The 16,637-nt window shown below is 56.1% G+C and overlaps 2 protein-coding genes across 2 annotated transcripts; both read left to right on the forward strand.

Moving 5' to 3' along the window:
* Positions 1-623: 623 nt before the first annotated feature.
* On the forward strand, positions 624-9,431 carry ELMO3 (engulfment and cell motility 3). The gene is made up of 20 exons (XM_048958240.1): positions 624-773; positions 852-892; positions 1,878-1,950; positions 2,025-2,075; positions 2,506-2,675; positions 3,267-3,366; positions 3,448-3,599; positions 3,863-3,941; positions 4,132-4,182; positions 4,363-4,485; positions 4,694-4,825; positions 4,942-5,046; positions 5,577-5,685; positions 5,853-5,989; positions 6,067-6,230; positions 6,336-6,448; positions 6,568-6,672; positions 6,920-7,002; positions 7,477-7,557; positions 8,026-9,431. The coding sequence occupies exons 1-20, from the start codon at positions 696-698 to the stop codon at positions 8,236-8,238; spliced, it is 2,160 nt and encodes a 719-aa protein (XP_048814197.1). The 5' UTR covers positions 624-695; the 3' UTR covers positions 8,239-9,431.
* Positions 9,432-10,658: 1,227 nt separating this feature from the next.
* On the forward strand, positions 10,659-16,003 carry TMEM208 (transmembrane protein 208). Its single transcript, XM_048958301.1, has 6 exons — positions 10,659-10,901; positions 10,992-11,087; positions 11,158-11,217; positions 11,291-11,427; positions 14,630-14,714; positions 15,759-16,003. The coding sequence occupies exons 1-6, from the start codon at positions 10,674-10,676 to the stop codon at positions 15,894-15,896; spliced, it is 744 nt and encodes a 247-aa protein (XP_048814258.1). The 5' UTR covers positions 10,659-10,673; the 3' UTR covers positions 15,897-16,003.
* The last annotated feature ends 634 nt before the right edge of the window (positions 16,004-16,637 follow it).

A 16,637-nucleotide genomic window follows, 5' to 3' on the forward strand; every position in this document is an offset into this window, starting at 1 on the left:
AAAAAAAAAAAAAAAGGAAAAAAAATGTAGAGAAGATTAACAGATGAACTTTGATTCCTATATAAAGATTATTTTTATACTTTTGTTGGTTTTTTGGTTTTTGTTTTTGTTTTTTGTTTTTTTTGCAAAGGAAAAGAAAATTGCTTGTAATATTTGTACAGTTGTTGAGTGAATAAACCAACCCTTTCCAGAGGCTGCGCTGCTCCTAGGGGTGGACAGGATGGAATGGGACAAGATTGGGATGGATGAGGTGGGATGGATGGAATGGGATGAAGGTGGGGATGGAGGGGACAGAGTGGGACTGGACTGGACAAGATGGGGCAAGGTGGGATAGGATGGATGGGAATGGATAGGATGAGGTGAGATAGAGAGGGATGGGATGGGAAAGGGCAGGAAGGATGGAATGGGAATAGATGGGATGGATGGGACAGGGTGGAGCGGATGGGACTGGGGGGGGGGAGGGCGGGAGGATGGAATAAGAATGGATGGGACGGGATGGACGGGGCGGGCTGGGACGGGACGGGATGGAGCCGCCCCACCTGCGTCAGCTCAGGTGAGGAGGACGGCCGTGCCCGCCCCGCTCCGGCCCCGCTCGGGACTCCCTCCCCGGCGGCCTCTCGGCCCGGCCCGGCCCTCCCAGGGGCGGGGAGGTGGCGGCGGAGACCCGGAACTGCGGCGCGGCGCGGCGGGGAGCCATGCCGCCTCCCAAGGACGTGGTGAAGATCGCCATCCAGATGGTCGGCGCCATCCCGCAGCTGATCGAGCTGCAGCAGGTACCGCCCGGCTCCCCCCGCAGCCCCCCGCCCCGCTGCCGCCCTCCGCTCACGGCTCTCCCCTTCCCTCGCCCGCAGAGCAAACCGCTGGCCGCTGTGCTCAAGGACGTCTGCGATGCGTGAGTACCTGGGCATCGGGAGCGGGCTGCGACGATGTAGCGACCGGTCTGTGGTTGCATAGCGGGTCGTGGCAGGTGGTGACCAGCTTGTGGTGGCCCATCGAGCCATGGTGGGTGCTGACACATTGGGTTGTGACAGATGGTGGCCATCCTTTGGTGTCCCATTGGCTCACAATGAGCAGTGGCCATCCTTTGGTGTCCCATTGGGTCATGATGAGCAGTGGCCATCCTTTGGTGTCCCATTGACTCACAATGAGCAGTGGCCATCCTTTGGTGGCCCATTGGGTCACGATAAGCAGTGGCCATCCTTTGGTGTCCCACTGGGTCACGATGAGCAGTGGCCATCCTTTGGTGTCCCATTGGGTCATGATAAGCAGTGGCCATCCTTTGGTGTCCCATTTGCTCACAATGAGCAGTGGCCATGCTTTGGTGTCCCATTGGCTCACAATGAGCAGTGGCCATCCTTTGGTGTCCCATTGGGTCATGATAAGCAGTGGCCATCCTTTGGTGTCCCATTTGCTCACAATGAGCAGTGGCCATGCTTTGGTGTCCCATTGGCTCACGATGAGCAGTGGCCATCCTTTGGTGTCCCATTGGCTCACAATGAGCAGTGGCCATCCTTTGGTGTCCCATTGGGTCATGATGAGCAGTGGCCATCCTTTGGTGTCCCACTGGGTCACAGTGAGCAGCGACCAGCCTGTCATGGCTCCTTGGATTGTGACAAGTGTTGACCAGCCTGTGGTGGCCCATCAGGTTATGGCAGATGATGATAAGTCTATATAAGCCATCAAATTGTCACGGATGGTCACCAGCTTGTGGTGGCCCACTGGGAGGGATCAATCTATGGGGGCCCATCAGGTTACAACGGCCAGCGTGTGGCATTCCGCTGGGTCGTCACAGGCCACAGCCATGGGGCACGGCTGGGACGCTGGGCTGTGGTGGCCAGGAGCAGCCCTCCTCCATGACGTGCTGCGTGTCACTGCAGGTGGAGCCTGCCCAACGCGGAGCGCTATGCCCTGCAGTACACCGACGGGCGCCAGACGTACATCACCGAGTTGGTGAGCAGTCACCCACCCAGACCCCGGCCCTGGTGGCTCTGTGTGCCTCTCACCCCTTCCTTTTCTCTTCATAGAACCGCGGGGAGATAAAGAATGGGAGCATCTTGCGACTGACCACTTCTCCGGTACATCCCCTGTCTCCTTCTCCAAAGGCGGGCGCTGGGGTCAGCTTGCTGCTCCCTGCCATGGGGCGATGTGGCCTTCCAAAGCCCCAGCTCTGCCTTGCTCAGTGACATCTGGCTCATGGCAGCTCCTCTCAGTGCCTCAGACGAAGCAGAAATAACATAGCGACCTGCCTCAACCTTCAGTAGATCTTGGGGGAGCATGAAGTGAAACTAACTGATAGTCTTTGGGAAACACTTTGGACACATCAAGTGCACTCAGTGCAGTGCTGGTCTGACTTCCTTCCTCAGCTCTGCTGGTTTCTGCTCTCATTCCTCTCTTTCAGACCCCTCCTCGCCTCCTTCCTACACTTCAGCTCCTCCCGCCTCTGCCTCCAGGTCTGTTGCTGCCTTTCGATGAGCCCCTGTGGCTTCATTCTTTCCTTCCTGGTAGGACCAAGAAGCAGAGAGGTTGTACAGCGGGATCCAGAGCAACAACGTGGATGTGAAGACTGACTCACTGAAGAAGCTTGCAAGCCTCTCCCAGGATGTTACCTTTGCTCAGGAGTTTATCAACAGGAATGGCTTGAAACAAATTTTTTATATTGTGGAAGAAGGGAATGAGTGAGTATCAGAAGGGGAATTTCCTTGCAGATCTTGCCTTCTCCCTTGCTAACGCTGTATGAGCTCTAAGCGGGCTTCACTGGTAGCCTCTTTTGGCCTTGATAATCCCTCTGTCTGACGTTTTTGGCTGTCAGAGATCTACGGGCAGCTTGAGGAACCCCTGAGTGCCACACCAGTGCCGCCCCAATGCTTTCCTCTCAATCTGCAATGGGGAATCTCTGGATGCTGAACCCAAAAATCACGCGGCGAAGTGCGTGTTTCTTGGAAGCAGTGGGTGGGATCTGAGGTGGTTTTGGTTTCCCCAGAGCTTGTGCATGTGGTAACTTTGTACTGTGATAACGCAGCTTTCCAGAAACTTGCACTTCCCTACCGTGGCTTCCTAGGATGACTAAGCCAGAGTCTGGTTTCCTACCCAGCAGCATTCTCTGTCATTCTTTTCATTCTTCTCCATTTGCTTTTGTGGTTGTTTCTGTTGTACCCCGCAGCGGGCACAACAGATGGGTGCACACTGATGGATCCTGCCTTACTGTGCTCACTGCAGAGTGTCCGGAGCAAGAATGGCTTGCTCAGTTTGCTCTCCCATTTCTCCAGTACAGGGGAGATCCTTGCTCACACCCTGAAGGCCTTCATGGAGCTGATGGAGCACGATTTCGTCTCCTGGGAGACTCTTAGTGCAGCCTTCATCAAAAAAGTACACAATTCCTGGGCCATGGGCTGCCCTGTTGTCACCTGGGCTCGACCTGCCTTGTACTGATGGTTTCTGTTATTGCAGATCGTGAGCTACGTCAACATGAACGCCATGGATGCCTCTGTGCAGCAGCTCTCCATGTCAATCCTGGAGAACATGGTACCCAGCAGCCGTGTCCTCTTTGAGCTCGTCAAAAAAGAAGTGACAGTGGATCGTCTTCTCACCCACCTGCAGGTGTAAGTGGGGAGCCAGTGGGAACGTGGCCCTGGAGGGGGTTTTTGGGGGAGGTCTCGTTGGCGATCCTTGGCACCACGTTGCATTGCCCCTCCTTGAGCAACTGGCGAGCGCTCAGCATCAGTTGCCCCATTGCTGGGGGAGGTTTGGGTTAGGGTGTGCAGAACAGAGTTTGCATCGGGGTCTGACAGTGAAGGGGGAAGAGGACTGTGCCTTAGGGCTGTCCTCACAGCTGGTGACACTACATTCCTTCCTCCTTCCCCAGGACGAACGCCCAGCTGCAGCTGAAGGCCATGGCCCTGCTGATTGCACTGCTGCTGGCTGCCACCGATGCTGAACGGCGGGTATGGGGCGCTGGGCAGCACTGGGGGGCTGCGGGGTGGTGGGCACTGGAGATCCCAACACAGCGGTGCATCCATCGCTGGGGCCCTCTGCCGAGAGCCCAGAGTTAGGGACAGTGGGGATGGGGACTGTAAGGGAACGCTTGGCTTTTCTGGAAAGAGCAGGGGATGTCTCACAGCTTTTCCCCTCTAGGATATGATGGAGTACCTGAGAGAGAAGAACATCAGACAGTTCATCCACAAGGTGGGGAGCAGGGTTCTTACAAGGCTCTGTGCTTCTTCCTGTCCTTCCCTCCTTGTGTGTGCCACCTGCAGAGCCCAGCCCTGGGGTGCTGTCCTCTTCCCTTTGGGCTGTGGGGCTTTGGCTATTGGTCCCTGGGTCTGGAGCACCCATGGGTCCTTTCTCACTCGGAGTCTCCTGTAGAACATCATCCACAGCTCTGAGCCACTGGGGGATGAGATGGCCCATTACCTCTACGTGCTGCAGTCCGTCAGCCTCAACCTGCACGAGCGCCGCATGAGGACCTCCATGGACCCCTACTCACAGGTCTGAGAGCTCTCTCATGGGTCTGGGAGTTCTCTCACAGATCTGAGGGCTCTCTCCTTGCTGTCCTTCCTTTAGAAGTGCGGGCGGGTGAAGGTTTGCCTTTGGGATGTGTTCCTTTCCCAGCATGGTGGTTTTCACCATTGGTTTTAGACCACGGTGCAACAGGGCTCACTGGTGTCCTTCTCTCTCTTCTCTGCCCTCCCTCCAGGAGCAGAGGGAGCTCCTCCAGTCGCTGCGCCAATCTGCCTTCGAGTCGGAGAGCGACGCTCCTGCTGGCACCTTCAGCACCGAGCGCCGGCGCTCGCTGTGTGCCAAGGAGTTCCGCAAGCTTGGCTTCATGGTGCGGCCCCAACCATCCACGTTCCGGCCTCAGTGGGACCTTAGCATCTCCCATAGACCTGCTGTCCCGCTGCTGCTTGGAGAAGTGCTCGACTGTGTTGTTTTGTGTCTTGCCAGAACAACAGCAACCCAGCAGAGGACCTGCGCCGTGCACCGCCGGGGCTCCTCGCCCTCGACAACATGGTGTATTTCTCCAGGCACACCCCCAGTGCCTACAGCCGGGTGCGTGCTCCTGCTTGGGGAATCTCCCAGCAGAAAGGTGCTGGTGGATCTCCAGCTTCTCATCCTTTCTTTCTTTGGACCCATCCTTATTGGCCTCACCTAGGGCAGGATGCCCCATTAAGGTTGAAAAAGACCTCAGGGACCGCTGAGCCCACCCTCACCATGCCACTGACCACATCCCTCAGTGCCACATCCCCACAGTTGTGGGACACCTCCAGGGACACCCCCACCTCCCTGGGCAGCCCTTCCTGTGGGTAGAAGTGGCTGGTGGCACTCTACTGAGTTTCAGTGCTTTGGTTACCGCTGGGTTTCTGGGCATAAGCAGTTGGGGGGTGCAGAGTGTTAGCTGTGCTCTGAGCTGCTCTGCCTGTGATAGCTCCAGTGCTGAGGATGCTGTGGTTGGGACCTGGGGAGAGCTGCTGTTCGGAATGGCTCAGCTCTCTGGGGGGATAGCTGAGCAGGAAGGTCAGGAAGAGCATGGAGAGCACTGATCCTGGTGTGTAACACAAGGCCATGTTCCTCTCCTCCAGTTTGTCCTCGAGAACAGCAGCCGTGAAGACAAACACGAGTGCCCGTTTGCTCGAAGCAGCATCCAGCTCACCCTGATCCTCTGTGAGATCCTGCATGTCGGAGAGCCGTGTATGTGTGTGCCCAGCCCTGCACCATCCCAGCGGTGGGGATGTGTGGCAGAGGGGCTGTGCCACGGCTGACAACTGGGGAAGGGCTGTGCGATGTCCAGGTTCTCCTGGATACTGCAGTTGTACAGAAAAATGGGAGTGTGGCATCATCTGTCCTTCTCACCGCAGGCTCGGAGACGGCTCAGGCCTTTTACCCTATGTTCTTCGGGCAGGATCATTTCTTTGAAGAGCTCTTCTGCATCTGCATCCAGCTGGTGAACAAGACGTGGAAGGAGATGCGAGCCACCCAGGAGGACTTTGATAAGGTGATAACAGGACCGTAGGGCTGCGCATACGTCCCTGGAGCATCACCAGACTGGGGATGCTGTCTGGGCCCCCCCAGGTGCTGCAGGTGGTGCGGGAGCAGATCACCAGGACCCTGTCCCTCAAACCCACCTCCCTGGAGCTGTTCAAGACCAGAGTGAACGCGCTGAACTACAGCGAGATCCTGAAGCTGCGGCAGACGGAGCGGCTGCACCAGGAGGAGACGCTGGCCGTGCCTGTGCTGTGAGTGGGCTGTGGGCAGGGGGCTGTGCTGGGGGGTGACCCCATGAAGGCTAGCAGGTGAACGCTGAAGGGTCTGTGCTCCTTATCCCCTGGCTGGCATCCCAGGGAGCTGCGTGAGAGGCTGAAGCCGGAGCTCCTGGAGCTGATCCGCCAGCAGCGCCTGCTGCGCCTCTGCGAGGGCACCCTGTTCCGCAAGATCAGCAGCCGCCGGCGCCAGGGTGAGTGCAGGAGTGCCAGCCCCGTGGCTGCCCCTGGAGGGGGCTGGGGTGGGCGCAATTAACCGCAGCTCATTAGCAGAAGTGCTAATGGGGTCTCGGCTGGGGCCTTTCTGCTGCAGATAAGCTCTGGTACTGCCGCTTGTCACCCAATCACAAAGTGCTGCACTACGGGGACGTGGAGGAAGGGGTGCAGTCACCCCCCATCGAGAGCCTGCCAGAGAAAAGTAGGTTATGGGGAGAAAGAAAGGGAGGGGGAAGGGAGCACTCTGCCCACCAGGAGTTGCCCTGCCATCGGGCTGCCACATGCATGGCCCTGGCCCTGGAGGTGCAGTGGGCTGGGGGAGATCTGGCACTGGGGGTCCTTTCCTCATGTGAGGCTGTGACCGAAATCCCGGCTGCTCACATTGCTGCCCAAATAGTGGGCAGTGGTTCTGGGGGTAAGCGGGAACCCACAGCTTTTCTGCTCCCCAGTTCCTGTGGCAGACATGAAGGCGCTGCTTGTTGGGAAGGAGTGTCCACACACGAAGGAGAAGAGCTCTGGAAAGCAGAACAAGGTCAGCACCTCCACACCACCTTTATGCTCCCCTCCCTCCTTGTGCTCTGTCACTCTGCGCATCCCCAGATGTGTCCCAGGGCACAGCCAGCGCAGGGTGCTGGCCACAACCTGGAGCTCCAAAGCTGGAGGCTCTGAAGGAGATTAGATGAGCATGGGACAGGCTTTTGATGTGGCTTGAGGCTGGAGACCTGCTGGGTCTTTCAGGCTGCAAATCCCAGTGGGCTGGAGAGGCCAGCTACCAAGACAGGTATTGGCTTGGGTATTAGGAACAATCTGTGCTCCCACAGAGCAGTGAGGCAGTGGCACAGCTACCCAGGGAAGTGGGGGAGTCACCGTCCCTGGAGGTGTCCCAGAGCCATGGGGATGTGGCACTGAGGGATGTGGGCAGTGGGCACAGTGCTGGTGGGCTGGGGTTGGACTTGGGGATCTGAGAGGTTCTTTCTAACCTTAGTGGTTCTGTGATTCCCCATAGGACGTCCTGGAGCTCGCCTTCTCCATAGTGTACGATGTGGAGGAATACTGCCTGAACTTCGTTGCCCCCACGCGCTATGAGGTGAGCTCCAGGGGCTACAGGAGGGCACGTCCTTCCCGAGGGGGTCTGAGCAAGGGAGGACCCCTCTCTGCTCTCCCAGACCTGGAATTGGACGCTAAAGGGTGATTTGTGACACTGCTCCCACCCTCCCCTACATAGCGCAGAGGAGCTGGGGTTCCCTGGCCTGCAGCCAGCATGCTGGGCTAGTACTGAAAAGACAAAAATGCCTTTGTGCAGCCATGGCTGAGGGCCTGGAGGAATGTGAGGACTGCAGCTCTCTAGTTGGCTGCAAGATTTGGGGATGAACAAGGACCCAGTCTGGCTGGGAAGGTCTGATGCAGAGCTGGGGGCCCTGTGCTGGGTGAAGGCATGGGCTGAGCGTGGCACGGAGGGAGGTGCATTGGATACAGCTGCTTTGCCCTGGTGTTGAGAGCCACAGGGGGGTTCTCTGGCTGCCCAGAGCTCTCCTGAGCTGCTTTGCTTCTCCAGTTTTGCCTGTGGACAGATGGGCTGAACGTGCTTCTGGGCAAGGAGATGACGAGTGAGAGAACGCAGACGGACCTCGACATCCTGCTGTCAATGGAACTCAAACTGCGGCTCCTGGACCTGGAGAACATCAGCATCCCCGACAACCCCCCTCCTATCCCAAAGCCCCCCAGCAACCTCAACTTCTGCTATGACTTCAGCCATGCAGAACAGTGAGTTCCTGCATCCCCCCCCTGTGCCCAATCCCTGTGCCCCCTCCTTCTCTCTGCAGGCTGCTCCATTCAGCTCTGAGATGTTTGGAGCTGGAAACATTCTGTTGCCTGCCAACAGCAAAACCCTTCCTCCAGGCTCTGTCCCCAAAGGGACGAGCACAGGTGCTTGGGTATGGATGGGGCTTGGGTATGCGCTGCCTGTCCCCTTCCCATGCTGGTGGCTGTGAGCAGGTCATCCTGTCCCCTTTTCCACACCTCTGCTATTTGCCCAGACAGAACTCACCAGCATCCTGGGGCAAACCTTCTCTTCACGGCCTGCAGCAGGGCTGAGCCACTGAGCTTTGGGCTCATGCTCTGTTAGAGGGAAGGGAGCTCTCTGCTCTGCTCCTGAGCCACAGGCAGGAGAGACAAAACACTTCTCGACAGCTGAACCCCTTCATGCTGATGCTGTCCCCATACCCCCTTTGCTGCAGTCACATTGAGGGCAGAGGGCAAGGACAGCAGGAGGAGGGATTGTACAGACACTGCTGTAGCAGCTGGGGGGGTCAGCTTTACAACGGTACAACCACACACCCTGACCCTCCCCAGCACAGCTGCTCAGGGTGGAGAATCCCCTCTGGGTGAAAAAGGAGTTAGGAAAGGCTGAAGTCCTCCCACTGCTTGGTTTGCTGAGCAGACAGCACTTTCCAGCGGGGTCAGCACTGCAGAGGGACAGACAGACAAGCACTTAACGCACTGATTTTTTTCCTGCTCTCCTCCCTCTCCCTGCTGTGAGTGCTCCCAGGCCCAGGCAGGGTAGCAAGATGCTCCCAGAGGTTGTTCAGGGTACGAATCCTCTTCCCTTGCACAATATGAGACGGGCACAGACTCGATGCCCAGAGCCCAACCCCAGCGCAGCACAGAGCTGCTCATGTTAACCTCGGTGCCTTCCCCGCCCCGGCGGATATTGCACACTCAGCCATGCTGCTGCACTACTGCATTACGACAAGCTACCTCCTCTGAGGCCCAAACGTCCCCCAACCGCGGTGCCCTGCACCTCCTCGTGCCTACGGCTTCTCCAGGGGGTGTTGTAGTAACCAGGGTGCAGCCTGTGAGCCTGCAGCTGTCTGAGCACTGGAAACGCACGCTGCAGGGTGGGCAGGGCCTGTGCCCCCCACCTCCTGCAGATTTGGGCAATAAACACTTGTGGAGAACTCAGCGCTGTGTCCTTTGCAAAGGTTTGGGAGGTGAGGGGCTAAAGAGCATGAAAGGGGGCAAAGCAGAGCTGGGCACGCGCTGCCCTTCTGCTGGTGTGTGCCAGGTTAAGAATCACAGAATCACAGAATGATTTGGGTTGGAAGGGACCTCAAGGATCATGAAGCTCCAACCCCCTGCTTGCATGCAGGGCCACCAACCTCCACATTTAACCAGGCTGCCCAGGGCCCCATCCAACCTGGCCTTGAACACCTCCAGGGATGGACGGGGCATCACAGCCTCTCTGGGCAGCTGTTCCAGCACCTCACCACTCTCATAGTACAGAACTTCCCCCTGACATCCAACCTCAATCTTCCCTTCCTCAACTTCAAACCATTTCCCATTGTCCTGCTGTTATCTGCCCTTGTCAAGAGTTGCCTCCCCTCCTGTTTGTAGGCTCCCTTTAGGTATTGAAAGGCTGCAGTGAGGTCACCCCACAGCCTTCTCTTCTCCAGGCTGAACAGGCCCAGCTCCCTCAGTCTGTCTTCTAGGGGAGGTGCTCCATCTGCTCCCCCTGATCATCTTTGTGGCTCTCCTCTGGACCCTCTCCAACAAAACACTTCTTGCAGTGTGCTGGGGAGCTCCCAGGGCCCCAGAGGTGGAAACACTCCTTGTTGCGCTATGGAAACAAGCTGGGAGTGGGCAATGGCATCCTGGAAGAGCAATGTGTGCTTTACAAAGGATGGCTGGCAGGAAGAGTTCATTCATGGAGGTGCCGGTGCAGGTGCAAAGAAGGGCAGCAAGGCTAGGGGAGGGCTTGGAGAGCGTGCCCCATGAGAAGGGCAACGAGGAGACCTTATTGCTCTCTTCAAATACCTGAAAGGTGACTGCAGCAGAGCAGGGCTGGTCTCTTCTCGCTGGTGACAGGTGACAGGATGAGGGGAAATGGCCTCAAGTTGCACCAGGAGAGGTTTAGGCTGGATATCAGGAAAAGCTTCTTTACAGAAAGGGTTGTTAAGCACTGCAATGAGCTGCCAGGAAGGTGGATGAGCCACCATCCCCGGATGTGCTTAAAAACCGTCTGGATGTGGCGCTCAGGGACGTGGTTTAGCGGGGGGATGTTAGAGCTGGGGTAATACGGTCCGGTTGCAGTTAGACTCGACGGATCTTCAAGGTCCAACCGGACCGACTCTACGGTTCTATGATGCCCGCTGCACGGCGGAGGAGCTGGGAAGGAGGCTGGAAACAGCCTCGGTTGCACCGCGGATGGCCGCCCTGAGAGCTGCGGCGCCCGAGGACGATGCCAACCCCGCTGAGCCTCAGCACCCAACCCCGCGGCTCCGGGACGCCCCGCGGCGCTGTGACCCCACATCACGGGCAGCTCCTCCCCGCTCCACGAAGGCACCAATAGCCCCGATCCCCGACGTGAAGGCCGCCATCCCCGCCCCGCGGGCGGAGCCGGAAGGGGCAGCGCGGAGCGGAGCGGCCATGGCGGTGAGCGGCGGGGCAGGGAGGGGAAAGGGAAGGGAGAAAGGGGGGGAGGAGAGCGGCGGGATCCGCTGACCGCCTGTCTCGGCCCCGCAGCCCAAAGGGAAGGCGGGCACCAAGGGCAAGAAGCAGATCTTCGAGGAGAACCGCGAGACGCTGCGCTTTTACCTCCGCATCATCCTCGGGGCTTCCGTGAGTGGCGGGGGGCGGGCGCGGGGCCGGGCTGGCGGGGCCGGGCTGACGGTGCCCTCGTGTCCCGCAGGCCGCGTACGCCGTGATCAACCTGCTCGTGTTCTACTCGACCGCCTCCGCGTGGACGTGGGTGAGTGCCCGCATCCCAACCCGGCTTCCCGGGCCGGCCGCTCGGCGTCTCACGGTCCCCGTTCTCGTGGCAGCTGGCGTTCGCGTTCAGCTCGGCGGTGTACGGCGCCAGCTACCGCTCCATGAGCTCCATGGCACGGCCGGCGTTCGCGGATGACGGCAGCCTCGCGGACGGCGGGATCGACCTGAACATGGAGCAGGGGATGGCAGAGTGAGTGTCCTCACCCGCACGAGCCCAGGTGAGCGGGGCCCGCAGCCCCAGCCCGGAGCGTGCCCCACTTCTCCTTGTCTGAGCCGGGCTGCCTCAATGCTAATCCGGTCGTTTCCAGGCTATAAACCTCCTTGCTTTGGCCCTTTTCGCCCTCCTGTAGTTGTGCACGGTGCCCGTTCGACCTTCCTGGCGCTGGCACTGCTGGCTTTTCCTTGCTTGAGGAGCATCCAGCAGTAATTCCTGCTTAGTGATGTTAAGAAAAAGAGAGGGAATAACACAGGCGTGCTGCTGCAGCTTCTTATCTCACAGTCAAGGTGTTGTCTGCCCAGGGGAGCTGCTTGGTTTTCACATCTTTCTGGAAGGAGCACAAATTCACAGAACCGTAGAATGGTTTGGGTTGGAAGGGACCTCAAGGATCATGAAGCTCCAACCCCCTGCTTGCATGCAGGGCCACCAACCTCCACACTTAATGCTTCACCAGGCTGCCCAGGGCCCCATCCAACCTGGCCTTGAACACCTCCAGGGGTGGACGGGGCATCACAGCCTCTCTGGGCAGCTGTTCCAGCACCTCACCGCTCTCATAATACAGAACTTCCCCCTGACATCCAACCTCAATCTTCCCTCCTTCAACTTCAAACCATTTCCCCTTGTCCTGCTGTTATCTGCCCTTGTCAAGAGTTGCCTCCCCTCCTGTTTGTAGGCTCCCTTTAGGTACTGGAAGGCTGCAGTGCCGTCACCCTGCAGCCTTCTTCAGGCAATTTGAATTGATTTGTTATTGCTTATTTCTTTGTTTTTAACAGAAGCTTCATTTCTGCAGCCAGCAGGCGAATGGAGACATCAGGCAAACTGACTCGTGCAGCTCAGAACCCGTTCTCTCTGCATGCCACGAGCTTCCATCTGCTGTGGTTTTGCTTCTCAAGAAGTACATTTTCTACGTGTAGCACAATAACTGAGATGTGTGATGTAGGAGACTCAGTCACAGGGGGAAGGCAGGCTGAAAAAGAGGCAATTATTTCTAGTACGACTTGTGAGCCAGTTGTGTTACACCCTGTTCATCCTCTATGACTTCTTGTTCCTGCCTGGCAGCAGAGTGTTTTTACACTCGCCGTTTCTTTTGGCTCTCATGAACAACTCCAGAAGTATAAAATATTGTGGATACTTTTTTTTGTGTGTGTGGAAACACGATACGAGACAGTTGAGTAATGAAAATAAGGAAGTTTGATGTCACCTCAAGTATCCTAGCTGTGGGAGATAATCCTGGGATATATCAGGCAACAAATCACGCTGGCTGCTTCGATAACTGATTCATGCATGTGTGTGATGGCACTGCTGGACTTCACCTCGTGGGCTTTTGGAAGGCTGATGTAGGGGCTTGCTGGTATCTTGGAGAGCTGGGTGCAGTGTATGAGTTCCCCTGTGTGATTGGTGCTGGTGACACACTAAACTTTGGAACCCGTGTCTCATCGTGGCACTGTTAATGGCAGGTTCAGCAGTTTCTTGAGTTCTTGGTAGGGTGACGGCGTCCCAGTGTAAAATTGTTTCTGGTGATGAATTGCAGGATCACAGAGTGGTTGAGGTTGTCGGAGGGACCTCTGGAGGTGACCTGGTGCCACCCAGGCTCCAGCAGGGTCACCCAGAGCTGTGCCCAACACCACGTCCAGGTGGCTTGGAAGATCTCCAAGGAGCCTCACTCCGCAGCCTGCCTGGGCAGCCTGTCACTCTGCTTGGTCACTCTGATAGCTTCCAGATGTTCAGAGGGAATCTCTTGTGTTCTGGACAGATCCTGGCTCTGTCCCCTGTGCACTCTTCCTTCAGGTATTTATGGACATTGATGGGACCCCCTAAGCCTTCTCCAGGCTGAACAGTCCCAGCTCTCCCAGCCTTTACTTACAGGAGAGATGCTCTTGTCCTTTCATCATCTTTGTGGTCCTTTACTGGACTCTCCCCAATCTCTCCATGTTTTTCCTGCACTCAGGAGCCCAGAACTGGGCCCATTATACCCAGATGTGCCTCACCAGTGCTGAGCAGAGAGGAAGGATCACCTCCCTGCACCCACTGGCAACAATCCTAATGAAATCCATGACTCCATTTACCTTTGCCCCAAGGACCCATGACTGCCTTATCTTTAATGCTGTTGTTCTTGCTGGTCAGATGGCCTGTCGCAGACACCCACTACAACATCACCTGCACCTGTCTTCTCTTTATTCTTACCCCATAAACTCTTGGTTAGCTCTTCATCTATCTCCAGGCACAGCTCTGTGTGCTCCTGCTGTGCTCCCATGAAGGGCAGCTCCCCCTCCTCTTCACACACAGTCCTTCTGAAACAGCCTGCATCCTTCCACTGCAACACTGCAGCCATGCGAGCCATCTTACGGCCTTGCAACTGCACACACGTCTCCAGCTCATCCTTTTAATTTCCTACCCTCTGTGTGTTGGTATACAGCCTCCTATCCTCTGCAGCAGGGTGTCACTCACTGCCATAGCTCACCACTTCTTCCTGGTGCTCTTGCTTTGGTTAGGGTTAGCTGTAGCCACTTCTTTGCTTATAGGAACATTGACTCCTCTTCAGTGTTGACCGTGGTGAACTTATTTTGGGTGTAAGCCCTTAGATTGGGCAGGAGCCGTCCTCTTGGTGCCAGAAGCCACCAGCTTTCATCGTTCTCCTGGACCTGGAGAACATCAGCATCCCCAACAACCCCCCTCCTATCCCAAATCCCCCCAGCAACCTCAACTTCTGCTTACCTCCACTGTGGGGTGGGCAGTGCCTGCTTCTCTTCTGTGATGGTGGGCTGAGGCTCTTCCAGCTGTGGCACAGGGAAGATCCTGTCCATCTCCCTTTTGTCTCTGATGGTGCACAGCCTGCTCACTTCTCCTAAATCTTCCACTTTGTGGCACAGCTCCTTCAGGGCAGGAACCGTCCTCTCTCCTGTCTTCAGAGGCAGGCTCCAGGCAGCCTGGTACCTGGAGGACTGCACCTCCTATCCAGCGCTCTGTCCACCCTGGTAGGGATTGCTGCTCCAATAATGGTTCAGTGGGAATGAAAGAGTTGGCATTTTTCTAACCCCATCCCGGCACTCCTTTGTGGCTTGTGTTGGAAAACCAAACACTGCTCCTGTCTCCTCGCTCTCAGGCTGGCCGAGGAGCTGGTGGCTTTGGTGGGGGCTGAAATGGGGAGGTTCATGTACTGCTTTCCTTCCCTCAGGCACCTCAAGGATGTGATCCTGCTGACAGCAATGGTCCAGGTTCTGAGCTGCTTCTCACTCTACGTCTGGTACTTCTGGCTCTTGGTAAGCCCTGCGCTTGTTCTTGTTGCTCCCAGTTGTCTGTCTTTCCCCATCTTCAGAACGGAGAATATAATTTATCCATTTCACCTCAAGGTGTCCTGTTTCAGGCTGAAAATTTTTCCTGATAAAGAAAAAATTATCTCATAAAACGTTGTAAAAATACAAAAAAAAAGAAGTCCTGATCCTTCTGGGTCAGTCCTGTGGTAAACTGTGCAAAAAACTAGGTTGGCCTTGACCTTTCCCTCTGGTCCTGAGAGACAGCAACAGGAACCATGGAGCAGATGAAAGCTGCCTTTGTGCATAAGAGCTATTTTCTTTGCCTTTTTGTGACTGAGACAGACTGTTTCTTCTTGCTTGGATTCCTCAGTCATTCACCAGCACTGACTGAGGCTGGGAACTGCAGGACCCCATGCCACTGAGTAGAACAAACTGCAGGCTTTCATCCCCCTTAACACCAGGTGCTTTCTGTTCCTGAAGCGTTTCTCATGCACCTCCAGCTAGAGCTGCTTTTACAAAAGGATGAAAAACCCAAATCTCCTGGCAATTAAAATAACATTACACCAGAGTTGCCTGGGGTCTATCCCATGTAGGTACGGCAGAAAGGTATCTTGTTTTCATCCTTACCCACAAGTTAGTTCCTACCCAGTTCTGGCAGGGGGCAGCCTCGGCTCTGGCTCCCCTGCACACCATATGGATCGTGTTTTTTTCCTTCAGAGACGTGTGATTTTGCTTCTGAAGAAGGGACAGGCAGAACCAGCCAGGAAGTCAGATCTTTCTGGGTAATTCAGAGCTGATGCTGTGATTTCCATGTACGAAGTCTAAGTGCTGCGTTCCCAGAAATGTATGCAGGCTCCTGAATTCTCTGAAATCAGGCCATTTATTTTGGGTTTCTGCCACTGCCTTTGATTTCAGTGGATCTTGTGACGTCCCTGACCCAGCTTGTAGATGTTTTCCAGCTCCTTTGGTTTCCTCTGTAGGACCAGCCCACCCTAACCTGCCAAAATCACATCCAAAACGACTGACTTTGCTTCCACTCGTGTTTCACAGGCTCCGGGCCGTGCTCTCTACCTCCTGTGGGTGAACATCCTGGGACCCTGGTTTACAGCTGAATCTTCAGCCCCCAGTCAGGAGCCGAACGAGAAGAAGCAGCGCCGCCAGGAACGCCGCCAGATGAAGCGCTTCTAGCCCTGGCTGAGGAGATAGGTGAATGCTGTCTCTCATTTCCATGCTGTTATCTCATCAGGGATGCGACTGAAGCCAATCAGAAAGCATCGCAGTATCTACGTTGCCCTCTGTCACTGCTGCCATTCCAAGATGAAGGCTGCGAGAGACTTCCCTTGGTTGGTTCTTAGTGCCAGTCGAGGCCTTGCTCCTCGTGATGACAAGTAGGGGGTTATGCTGGGATGTGTGTAAATACCTTTCTAAAGTAGTGCTGTATCGCATTCAAAGGTGAGGATTGCAATGCTGGAGGAAATATATTAAAGAGCAGAGTCTAATTGGCCATGCTGGCAGTGTGTTCATAGAGGGGTGCTCACGGAGGGCAGTGGTGAAAAACAACAGCATGTTTGTGGAAGCCTGGGCTACATGGAAGCCAGATCCCCAGGCTGAGTCGTTTCATCCCTTCCCTAGGTTGCTCTGTGCTGTGCTGCCTCTTGCAGCACCCAGTCTGCAGGGGCTTCAGCTGCCCTGTGAGTTCTGTTGGGCCTGCAGCAGCTGGAGGAGCTACAAACTGCATGTGCAGCCCAGCGTGGAGCATTGGGGATTTAGCCTGGGCTCAAATTGGTCTGTACTACCTTTATGGGAGCTCAGTCAGATGAAAGGTTCCAACAGAATTGAAAAGCAAATCTTTTTGTTTTGTAAAAGCTCCCCCACAGATAGCATAGCTGAGGTGCTGTGACTGTGGCAGAGATTCCACGTTAGAAACCA

The sequence above is a fragment of the Lagopus muta genome, chromosome 12 (assembly GCF_023343835.1).
Source record: "Lagopus muta isolate bLagMut1 chromosome 12, bLagMut1 primary, whole genome shotgun sequence".
Lineage (NCBI taxonomy): Eukaryota > Metazoa > Chordata > Aves > Galliformes > Phasianidae > Lagopus > Lagopus muta.

Bases quoted from the DNA above. Each gene is read 5' to 3' on its own strand.
- ELMO3 (XM_048958240.1), top strand. From the start codon at position 696: ATGCCGCCTCCCAAGGACGTGGTGAAGATCGCCATCCAGATGGTCGGC. The intron at 3,600-3,862 runs GTAAGTGGGGAG...CTCCTTCCCCAG, and splicing joins CTTCTCACCCACCTGCAGGT to GACGAACGCCCAGCTGCAGC. The intron at 6,449-6,567 runs GTGAGTGCAGGA...TTTCTGCTGCAG, and splicing joins CAGCAGCCGCCGGCGCCAGG to ATAAGCTCTGGTACTGCCGC.
- TMEM208 (XM_048958301.1), top strand. From the start codon at position 10,674: ATGGCCGCCCTGAGAGCTGCGGCGCCCGAGGACGATGCCAACCCCGCT. The intron at 11,428-14,629 runs GTGAGTGTCCTC...TCCTTCCCTCAG, and splicing joins ATGGAGCAGGGGATGGCAGA to GCACCTCAAGGATGTGATCC. The intron at 14,715-15,758 runs GTAAGCCCTGCG...CGTGTTTCACAG, and splicing joins TCTGGTACTTCTGGCTCTTG to GCTCCGGGCCGTGCTCTCTA.